The sequence below is a fragment of the Falco peregrinus genome, chromosome 3 (genome assembly GCF_023634155.1).
Source record: "Falco peregrinus isolate bFalPer1 chromosome 3, bFalPer1.pri, whole genome shotgun sequence".
In the NCBI taxonomy this organism is placed as follows: Eukaryota; Metazoa; Chordata; class Aves; order Falconiformes; family Falconidae; genus Falco; species Falco peregrinus.
Genome location: NC_073723.1, coordinates 16366084 through 16378100, shown reverse-complemented (window position 1 = coordinate 16378100; position 12017 = coordinate 16366084). Strand labels below are relative to the sequence as shown.

Here is a 12017-nt window from a genome sequence, read left to right as displayed (position 1 = left end):
TTTCTCAAAATGGGTAGAAGTTGCCATGTTTTGAAAGCATTGGAAAAGATGGAATGAAGAGAAGGAATATGCACAAAAGCAGAATGCATCTGGAGCCCTCCTTTCCAAAACGGAAAGGCGAAACTTACTTATGAATTCTAGCACATATAACTATTATCCCTCTAAAATCACAACCCTTATGTTGGAATCAAAATAAAAGGTATTTATCCTTTATTTAAATATCTCCCTCCCTCTCACTTGACAAGGCCAATTTATCTTAAGCACAGAATTCCTCTACTTTGCCAGCCCAAATAATGTATTCATATTCTTTAAAGATCTACTACTTCAACATTCAGCAAAAAAAGCAAAAGAAAAATGCAGTTCATGGATGGTTAGCCTGAGGAGTACTGAATTGAAATTCCTTGAATTTAATTCCACCTGAATTCTCCTTTTCAATGCTTCGACTTTCCATCTTTATTTATTCCTTCACATCCTCTGAAATGCAGTCTCACTTGGTACTAGTTGATTCCGGAGAGCCTTTAACCATCTTCCCAAAATAAAATTTGGAAGAAAGTATTTTTAGTCTGTTATGTAAGTATTAATGAACCCACTTGAGTTGAAATTGAATTTAATTACACAGTTAAGACTCCAGCTAGTACATCTACCATATTCCAAACATGTAGATATTTATTTTGTACTTTTTTATGGGCCATGATAAAGAATACGCTCAATCATACTTCTTTTTTACTCAACCTTATCTCATTGCCACTTTTCAGAAAGATGCAGAAATAATTTTCCTCTTCAAAAGCAACACAAGAGAAAAGGTGTAAATGTTCTATTATAAGTTAACTGAAATAATCAGTGAGGTATTAGTGGAATTTCAATTACTCTAATCGAAACTATTAATTGCTAGATAAGCTCACTGATAACGTCCACTTGTTTTGTTTGTTCTACAACACAATCAGTTGGTCCACATTAATGGCAGATATTACTTTATTAAATATATACTACAAGGAAAAAGCAATCCATACAAATGGTGTGTTGCACAGCTGGTCTGTTTTTCAGCAGACAGAATACTCAAACCACTGGAAACAGCCCTTACTTACAGAGCAAACATGGGAGCAATTGAGAAGTCTGTGAGAGTACCACTTTAGCAGCCATAGCAGAGTTGACTTGCACCCCCAGAAATACAGAAAATTATGACTTTTGAAAGACAAGCTCTGTTGATTATGCAATCATTAATTAACACATAACAAGAACTTTCCGTTGTCAAAAGAAAGGTACTAAATTACCAGCTGCAGAGCAGAGCAAAACTAGATACGCTCCTTGGATCATCAAGAAGAGGCAAAGAAGTTCTGATGAACAGAATTAAGCAGCAAGTAATAGCTCTTGTAAATTCCTCTGGTTTTGTCTTGAAACTGCCACACTACATGGACTTTTTAACCCTTTGATAGTCCTTCACTTGCCTACTAAATGCATGCTGGTGAGAGGAACCTTAGAGGGCTAAGAACAAATATGGTTGTTGGTCTACCTGGATAACTGCTTCAGAAGAGTACCTAGGAAAGTCCTTTAACTAACTTGGTTATTTTTTAAATGGGAATAATTTTCTCGAGTGGCATCTATTAACATTTCTCATACATTCTCAAAATTCCAGAAAGCTTTTGCTTTTGATCACGTTCAGTAGAGGGACAAAGTCCCACAGAAGCTGGTGTTCTACATTTTTTCATACCCTAACTTCCAGACATTAAACTTTTGCTTCTTTCTCCTTTGAGGAGTTTAAATTCAAGTTGTTCCAACTCTCCTTGTAAGAAGACTTTCACCATCTCTGAACTATCTGTACCGTTAAATCATCTGTAAAAAGCCAAAGCACGGAAAGTCAAACAAAGATCCAGACCTAACTGGTCTTGACAGATGTAATAGTTCAGGGGTTGTTTTGTACTCCTGGTAGAAACGTCACAAAATAAAACGTCTGAGGTGCTGAAGCCCAAATATCCTAGAATACCAATGCATCAATTGGTATTCAAATACCTGACCCTCCAGTATTTAAGGTCTTCAAACATGCTGGTTAAAATAACAACGTACTTCTAACAGAAGTAAGATCTTTTACCTGAACTATTACAAAGAAAATGACTGTTCTGTTTTGCAGTTAGAAGACATTCACCTATAGCAGGGCCTTCGAATCAGCATATGGCCAAGCTGGCAGCAATACCAAGTTTGAGATACAGGGGCAATATGATCTTAAGTAGATCACATTTTTAAAGTGGCAAACATCCTCCCCCTGCCTCCTGCTCCCAGTTCTTACCAGTTCCTCACACTGGACAGCTTTCACTCTTTTTGCTGTGTCCAGAGCCGTCTCTCCAGCTTGGTTTACTAGAAAATAAAAAAAAAAAAAAAAAAAAAAAAAAAAAGAGTGATTCTTTGAGATGTCTAAAGCATCAATTCATCAAATTTCACTATTTTTATCAGAGTAACTTCTAAAAGTGATCAAAAATGCCTATTTACTCTATAGCAGCTGCGGCTCTAAGATTCCACTCTAAGTGCCCATGCATTTCATGTATCATCAGGTTCTTTCTGAACAGCAGCATCTGCTGGGACAGTTCCCAAATCCCTGCTAGCCATCCTGGCAGAGAATACAAAGAAATTTAGTCATTTCAACCTCCACTCAACTCCTCCTTTGCCAGTAAAACGCTTACATAAATAAGCGGGAAAAGCAAGGTAGGATAGAATAGTTTTCTTTTCTAAGTTGTTGTTTTGTTTTGGGTTTTTTTTTTTAAAAAAAAAGGCAAAATTTGATCCAAGCACGTTTTACTTTGATTGACACATCTTGGTTTGAAGCCTGAATTTGAAGACAGAAGTCCTATTCTAAGATGACATTTGAGGAAGAATAATTTTAAAACGTTCTAGTTATTTTGTCTTTATAAAGGATATCAAGTGGTTTACGTTTTAAAAATAATGCCTGATCATAAAAGAAGGTTGTATCTGAGCACTCTGGAAAGTTCTCTGACACCACATGTACTGGAATTCTTCCTAGATGCACAGCAGCAAGTCTCAAGAAACAAAACCAACCCCTACATCCAAACCTTATGTGGACAAACCTTAGGTAAAATGTATTGTTACAGTATAGCAGTGAGTGCCACGGAGCTGGCACAGTATGCTCTACATCCTATACAGATGGTAAAAATGTCTGTCATGGGGAACTGAAAACAGTCAAACTGAGGTCTGATAGACAAACATGTCTATGTGTAATATTACATATTGGAATTCCAGTCATGAATTCAATAAACTACAATGCAGTCATCTAGAAAGGCCTATGAATTTGAGAGTATTAAGATCCCTAGAAGAAGAAAGGCTCCTTATGGGAAGATCTATTTAAGACCGTTCAGGAGTTTTAATACGAAAAGGAATGAAAATACAGTATCTCTTAATGGAAGTTAACATACAGATAGCTTAATAGATTACATAAATTCCAAACTTTTGACATTTAAGTATAAATGTCATGTTTCAAGGCCTCAAGAAGATGCAGTTCCTATGTGAAAGCACTGGGAGGGGTGAGAAGACCCCAAAAAGGTAAGAACACTCTTCTGACATCTACCTAGGAGAGAGTTCAATGGAAGCACCAATAAACACGCTTAAGCTTATTCAGACAACTTTCCCATTTTCTTGATTAGGGACATATTTTCTAAAAAAGGTCACATAAAATTCTTTGACTTATGATAATATTAGAACATATTCTAAGGATGTATAAAAAGGCCAGCCACGGAAACCAATGACTTCTGCCACGGAGCTATGAACTTAAATTTATGCAACATTTTTTTTTTTACTGGGCAGTGGAAGAAAATCATGGCGATGAGGAAAAAGGGAGAAAAAAATATTCATATTCCTCAGTTTGCACCAACTGTTCAGAAACATTCCCTCCTATACCAAGAACTGACAGAACGCAGAAGCTGATGAAACTTGGCTCCTGAGCCTGACAAGCAGGATTCACGGAATACCTTCCTACCTCTCAAAATACGGCAGGGAAAGGAGAGCATCAAGGAAACACAAGATTATCCTAAGTGTGAGCAAACGGTTTACAGAGATTCTATTTTTAATTAAACTTTTGGTAAGCCATGATGAAAAACCGACTGATTTAGGTACAGCAAGTGTTATACCTATCTCACACATCTAGATGGCAAGCAGAAGAAAGGCAGCTGAGAATGCGAATCCCTTCCTTTATCAGCTGCAGTGGTGGCTAGCGCATGCTGGGTGACACTGCAGTGACAACTGATAGTAATATTAAAAGAAGAGTTAACTTTTGTGTACACAAAGGTCACATACTTCTAGAGTGGAATAAATGTGACCAGGCATTGGAAGCATTATAACATACAAATACTAGATAAAATCTACAATATAAACAACAACCCACATTCTGGAACATTTATAACACATCAGAAATAAAACTCTGCAGAAAAACTACGGTTTACCATTAGTATTTCCTATTAGAATTTTTTTGTCACTATTATATTCTAAGAATTTAAGTTCCATTTTTAACTGAATGCTTCGTTTAGGCTTCTTGGTGGTAAAGTTTTCATCTTCCTAACACAGTTTTATTTTTCCTTTTAAAAGTTTGTTTAACACAGTAAGGCATAAATAAAAGTGGTTAAAATAATGGATAGAAATTGTAGTTTTAATTAGTTAACTTACCCACATCAATAGTTGGCTTCCCCCTCAAAAGCAATTTCAAACACTCAGGCTTATTATACATACTGCAGTAGTGTAGAACTGTATTACCCAATGCTGTTTGCTTATCCAGGTTTCCACTAAACACAGAAGAAAAAAAAAAAATCAAAAATACACTATGCTGTGCTATTTGTTCCAGATCTACAGCATCCCTATAAACAATAAATGCATAAATCCTTCACTGGACAAATACGAAGTAGAAAAAATATTTTTAAATTAAACATTACTTTCAAAGACTATTAAGAATAGTTCCAAGCATACTGGAAATTCCTGAGTGGTGGCTGAAAAGGACTAAGCATCTACAGATGCTCATTAAAAAAAAAACAACTGGTGTGACCTTACAAAGGATTATCCTTTGTAAGGTCACACCAGTTGTCTTCCACTTGCCATTTTGCTGGAATTTCTTTTTCAAACATACTACGTTAGCCCAACAGAAAAATAACTGAAAACCCATTTTGATACAGGTTGAATAGGATAGTAAGTCCCATGCATTCAAGGAACGATGAAGAGGGTGGCTGTGAGGATGCACAAGCGAGTCACGTGAAGGAATGTAAGGATACACATGGAATTAAGGCAAGACAAACTGTGCAAAGGGGTTCACAGGGCTTTTTAAAACTGTACTTTCTTCAGTTTTCAATTTCTAAAACTATGTTTCTCAAGAAAAATTACTGACATATTAGGATCAGTATAATACATTTATGAAAATGGAAAGAAAAGCTTTTCTTCCACTCAGTATTACCCATACTGAACAGTAAGTGCAAAGCCCATATGGTGCTGAAGATGCTCTAAAATTTGAGACTGAGACAGAAATACAGACAGCTGACAGAAACAGATAAAAGACGATAGTTGTCTGAAGAAACTATGAAGCTTTAACTAAACAGAATAGGTTTAAATAATAATCCAAAATAACAAATCCTTTAGTAATGATCAAAATAGTAAGTTTGGCTTCTATAACATTTTTCAAATTATGATCTCAAACAGCTTGCCAATATTAGTAGCTTATATTTTATTTTATTTTTTACTTTAATAACATCCCTACAGCAGCACTCCATTTAACATGAGGGAGTAGTGGTAGAATAAAGTTTATGTGAAGGTTACACAGCTAGGTCACACAGCTCATGAGTGTTAGGAACATGACTCCAAATTTATGCTGTTCCCAGAAGACCAAATTACTCTCTTAACACTCCCTGTATACATCAACTATTAGAGGGGGGAAGGAAAAGAAATAAGTATTCACTGACTGCATTTCAGTAACAAGTATGATTTGCTATATGCTAAAGGAAAAACAAAACTTAAAACTGCCCTCAAAGCCTCCCCATGACCAGCTCAACCAAGTCGTGATGAGTCTTCTCTTTCCCCAACCCACCTCTCATCGTTCTGCAAAACCCACAATCTGACACAGCAAGTGACTGCTGCTGCTTTCATTTAATGGTATATTACACAGGTAGACTGGAATTGATCTCAATTAGTCATTACCCATATTGTGAAACCTATGAAAAATAACGCTGTACCATTAAAACATTTCATTTTTAAAAAATATGTTTTCATTAAGGTTTTCACTGTCAGAAGTGTATCCCTTGACAACAAAAGACTAGCTCAGCCAATAAACTAGATATTGAAAATTACTGATGACTATGCTCTCAAGAGCTTTAATACAGTTTATTCACTATTAGAATGCTTTTCGAAGTCAGTCTAGCTTCTGTTCAATTTTCTGAGCAAGATACTTTTCTACTTTTATGATTTCTTTACATGCATCCTGTATTTGAAATGTTTCCTTGTCACCCCTCCTCTACCTGAACTATTTGTTTGCATTGTTTCATGTTATGTGTTCTAAAATAACGCTCTCTTTTGCTCTACATAGTTTTTCCTTTCATCTTGTTTTTATGTAACTGCTTGCTGTGTTTTTAAATCTGCACTTCTTTCCCTCTACTCATTAGGAACAAAGGTCAACTCACAGGTATGTTTCAAAATAACATAATTTACTATCTACGGAGAATGATTCTAAGTGATGAGCAAACACTGACCAAAGTACTGCAAGAATAGCTTTGAGCACATATATTTTTCATGCACAATTTAATGAAAAATGAGCAATCCATACCAGTTTTGTACAAGGAAGTCAACCAGATGGAGAGAGGTTTGGTCAGCAGTCCGGACTGCTAAATGAAGTGCTGTTTCACCTGGCTCCTAAACACATGGAAATAGAAGTTAGATTTCTGGAAAGCTTATAATATCACGCCTACCGAGATATATGTCACTCACTCTTTTACAACAAGTCTTTAAAAAGAAAAAATATTAGTAGGAAATCACAATGTTATTGCCTTTCTGATCTCTAGAAGACCACATGCTTCAAAGGAAATGGCATCACGCTTTCTGAGATCACAGCTTCTTCAAAACCAGTCTTCCTTTTTTCCCAGCTGGATGGAACAATCCCAAGGAGCCTTTAACCATTTTAGCTACTAGCAACTAACAGTGATCCTGTCAAGGAATACTGAGCAACTTTACAGTACTCGCTTTAAGACAACATGGTGAGCACCATGCACAGCCACAACTCTTATTTCCTACAAATCCAGGGGAAAAAAACTACAAAAAAAAAATATCATAGTCCTACACACATTACATCACTTGCAGAATCACAGAATTGTTGGAGTTGGAAGCGACCTGAGGAGGTCATCTGGTCCAACCACCCTGCCCAAGCAGGGTGGGCTACAGCCAGTTGCTCAGGACCACATCAGGTATCTTTTTGACTATCTCCAAGGTCAGAAGGGAAAAAAAAAACCAACAACAAAAAACCACATTTCCTGGTGTTCAAAGAGAACCTCCTGTATTTCAGTCTGTGCCCACTTGTCTCTGGTCCTGTCCCTGGGCACCACTGAAAAGAGCCTGCCTCCATCCCTTTGCACCATCCCTTCAGGTATGTATATACATTGACATGACCCCCCTGAGCCTTCTCTTCTCCAGGCTAAACAGTCCCAGATCTCTCAGCCTCTCCTCACGTCAGGTGTTCCAGACCCATAAACATCTTTGTGGCCCTTTGTTGCACTCTCTCCAGCACGTCCAAGTCTCTCTTGTACTGGGGAGCCCAGAACCGGACACAGTACTCCAGCTGTGGCCTCACCAGTGCTGAGCGGAAGAGAAGGATCACTTCCCTCAACCTGCTGGCAATAGTTTGTCCAGTGCAGCCTGGGGATACCATCGGCCTTCTCTGTCACAAGGGCACACTGCTGACTCATGTTCAACTTGGTGTTCACCAGGACCCCCAAGTCTTTTTCTGCCAAGCAGCTTTCCAGCTGGGTGGTCCCCAGCAGGTATATATTAGTGCATGGGGTTGTTCCTCCTCTGATACAGGGCTTCACATTAACTTCTCCTTCTCTTTCCTTCTCCTGAACTTAAACTGAATCATACTTTAATTTTTTTTTATATATATATATATATATATATAACATATGCATCGATGTATTTAAATGAAAATATAAATGCTGTTTAATTCACTTTAAAAGTTGCATGAGAAATTAATCTAAAACCAGATTTCATTAACTCCTATTGAGCATAAAGGGCACTGGAAAAAAGCGTATTACAGTACTTATATTTAGAACTAAAGTCACAACTTTTTTAAAAAAATACAACTTTATTAAACATCAGGGAATTTACAGTGGAGAATGTTGCTATAAATGTCCTAACTGCAGACCACATTTCAGCTGGTGTTCATACCTTTCTAGGTATCACCAACTGTAATAGCTAAGAAATGCTAAGGAGCCAATTCTGTGGTAACTGCTATGGATGACAAATATAGCAAGTTTACCTTTAGTTAGAGAATTTGTAATGTGTTTCCATAATAAGCACTTTGTGATATCTCTCAGGTGCTGAGACTATACTGAACTTGCTCCCTCCACTCAGTACAAACAGGTATTCTGTCCTTTGCCAAGTTAGTATTTTCACAGAACTTGTTGCAAACATTCTCTGGACATCTCTCCAAGTTAGGTTCAAAAGTAATAGGAGAAACCACGACTGACCAAGCGGTTACAAAGCATCAGTTACCTATAAAAACAGGTTATGTTGCTCCTAAGCAACATTACTACATAGATATTTGAGGTCAACCTGGACCGATTTTTCAAATAAACCCTGTTACTGCCTTCAAAAGGAAGAACAAGTATTCAGAATTTCATCTAAAAAAAAATAACCACCAAAACCCCCTCTCTTCCTAGTTGAAAGAAATTGTAGTTTTTGTAAATGTTTCCACAGAAGCTGAGAAAGCATCGGATTTACTCTTTTCTAATACAGAGTGAAGTGACACTTGCATACAGTCCATAATGTGTTCCTTCAGCAATTATTTAAAAACATGTATGATACTGTCTGTGATCTCAGATGACTTCAGGTTATCAAGTCAAGGATTCTCTTCTCTGGGCCTTTTCCTAAAAAAACATACTGCAGAACAGGTACTTTTCAACGTATAGTTGCACCTAAACCAACGTATGATATTACATTTCAGACTCCTTTAGAACAATGGATGACAACAGATACAGTTGCCTTTCTCCTTTCCACAAGGGTGCCACATTAAAGAAAGGAGGAAGAAACCTCACCATTTTAATCTGTTATTTATTTTGTTTTAGCATATAAGGTAGCAGCCCTGGGTCCTGGACATTTAACAAATACACATTATTTAAAATACTCTGCTTTGTTTACCTGATAAGCTTACCTGTCCAGGCTCTAACAGTGGCTCCATTAGCTCTACCCCCTCTGCATAGACTTGAATTAGTGCAAGTAAATCCCTGGATTTGACAGCCTCAAGTAATTCATTCAGTTTAGCTGCTGCAGATGCACAAGTCTTCCTAGAGAACTTATGATCTACATATTTAGCAGTGATAAATTCCTTACGTGCAGTCCTGTGGGGTGTGAAAATAGAGCTTGGTTTAGAAATTTTTAGAAAAAAATGGGTCAATGATTTAAATTTAAAATCACCTTGTCTAACCCAGGAGTTGAGAAGGGAAGAGGAAAAAACTGATACTGTTGTTTATTATTATGATGCATGTCTTTCTTGCAAACCAGCCTGAAATAAGGTACATATGCAATTTTATCCTACCTTCTTGTTAGATACAAAAATTACTCTGACTCTGGGGACTACGACCAAATTAAAAACAAAATCCCAAAATGTGATTTTTCTTGGAAACATATCTACATGTTAAAACAGGACAAGCATTAAAAACAAGCTAAAAACACAATAAACAGGTTAAACAGTCTTCTGTGGCAAAACCACATCTGTTTGCTCTGTCTAACTCCTACACCAAGGAAAAGAAGAGAAAGCTCATCACTATCTCAAGACAGTATCTGAAAACAGTGTCATTTAGTCCAACTCTATTTATTACCGAAAAGTATAATACAAAACTCGAATACATTAAAGATTCAAAATAATGAATCTTTAAAGTCAAATGTAACATTTTTCTGCACTGAGAGGCTGAGGTAGCAAAAATGTGACCACATGACAAGAGACTGTACTGAGAAACTCCACAGTTGAGTAAAAAACCCCAGTCTTCTGCCATCCCAGGCCTCCTCTGGCTTGGTTACTGTTTAAGGCATTTTACATCATATACATATTCCACAGTAAATTTAATGTTAAAGAATTTAGACAGTCAAAACTTACATATCACTTGATGGACTGGGTTTAGGTGAAGGACTAGGTAAATTCCCTTCCATAATATCATTAAAACTAGTATTTCCTACATTCTTGGCCAGCTGCAATGAGAGGAGAAAAAGAAGTTTTTTATATTTATATATAAATATATGTAGGTGGTGGTTTTTTGGATCTAACAGCAACCTAAACACTGGCTATTAATGTGCATTTTCCACACTATTAATAAAAGATGGAACACACAGGACTGCAAAATTAAAGCACGATAATTACATTTAAATATAAAGCAATTAAAAAATACTTTAAAGTGTGAAACCTATCATCCCAGAACTTGTACAGCAGGCTTCACTGTCACAGCTAATTATTTATACTTCAAGACAATCTGCCTCCAATACAAAAACAGAATGAGGAACTAGCAGCACGAAAACTGAAACAGTGGTAGTACACTGACCAGGAAGCTACTTTTGGGAAGAAGCTCAGACCTACTGGAAAGTCATGCTTAGTAAAATTTGATTTAAAAGAGTAGTACCTTTGCAAACAACTCAAGATTTCAAAACAAGTAGTAGTGCTAATGTTAAACCTACACACAAATCCAGAATTGTCTCCTATCAATTTTCCCACACAAAGTTTCTGTAACAAGTGTCTTCTCACAGGCCAGACACAGCTGAGGAGATAAAATCTGCCATAACTGTATTAGAAGATTCATCCAACATTTTTCTATCGAAGTTAGCAATGGTCGTTCTCACTTCTCAAGTTAAACTAGCTTTCATTTTTTTTTAATCACATGAGATTTTAGTCTGCCTTGATTAAGGGTTAAGATCAGCTAATGAGGCAAAATTCTCATGGCACTAACCACAATGGATGCCAATATTAATTCTGCAAAACCTCAAGAAGCAGTAAGGTCAAAAGCATCGATAATACATAATAGTAAAATCCCTCCCATAAGATACATACAAAATTATCAAGACAATATTCTGCAAAACCTATAAACTGAAAAAAATTAACCATCAATTATATACCTGAATGTTACCTACACACAGGTTAATATTTATATTTGACTTCAAAAAAAAGAAAATCAAACCAAATTAAAGAAATTTACCAAGAGTTCAGACGTTCCTAATTTGTCTAATTCCAAAGACTGGATTCGAGAAATATGGACACCCATTTCTCTGTGTATTCCAGAACACTCAATGCAGGTTAAAATGCCCAAATTAGTTGATAGCCATGTGGGATCTGCAGAATTGAAAAACAAAGTATTTAATCAAAGTCCAAGCATAGGTTTTCAAATGGTGGTAAGAAATTCCAATGTATTCTGAAACTATTCTTCATTTAATGTTTTAACAGATGGAAATATTCCATACTTTTCTTCAAACTGCAGTGCAAATTCTACCACAGATTGCTACCAATGGAATTAAGTTTTTCAGATTCAGGGATAGTCCCAAAGGCACTGAATTTAGATTTATAAATCCATAATAAATGATTGTATTTGAATAAATTTAGGATTTGTTTCTTGTAGAAATAAGGCAAGGTTTTGTTTCCTGTTTTTAAAAGGAACAGATCTCCTAAATTCCACTGCTGGCAACCTCTGAAGTTTTAATCTTTACTTTTTTAGCTTTAAACAGTATTCCTTCAAAAAGATTAACCATAGCACTTCCCAAAATGTAAAATAGTAGGAAGTCGTAGAAAATTTAAGGAA

The 12017-nt window shown here is 36.4% G+C and overlaps 1 protein-coding gene across 8 annotated transcripts in view; it reads right to left on the bottom strand.

Annotated features, from left to right (window-relative positions):
• ASAP1 (ArfGAP with SH3 domain, ankyrin repeat and PH domain 1) overlaps positions 1-12017 on the bottom strand; it is a 161977-nt gene that overhangs the window by 32506 nt on the left and 117454 nt on the right. For all 8 annotated transcript variants that reach the window (XM_055798532.1, XM_055798530.1, XM_055798533.1 and 5 more), the window contains 6 exons: positions 11421-11554; positions 10334-10425; positions 9392-9578; positions 6797-6882; positions 4663-4778; positions 2282-2349 (listed from right to left, as the gene is read on the bottom strand). In XM_055798532.1, the coding sequence (XP_055654507.1) occupies positions 2282-2349; positions 4663-4778; positions 6797-6882; positions 9392-9578; positions 10334-10425; positions 11421-11554 (683 nt within the window). The remainder of the gene's footprint in view (positions 1-2281; positions 2350-4662; positions 4779-6796; positions 6883-9391; positions 9579-10333; positions 10426-11420; positions 11555-12017) is intronic.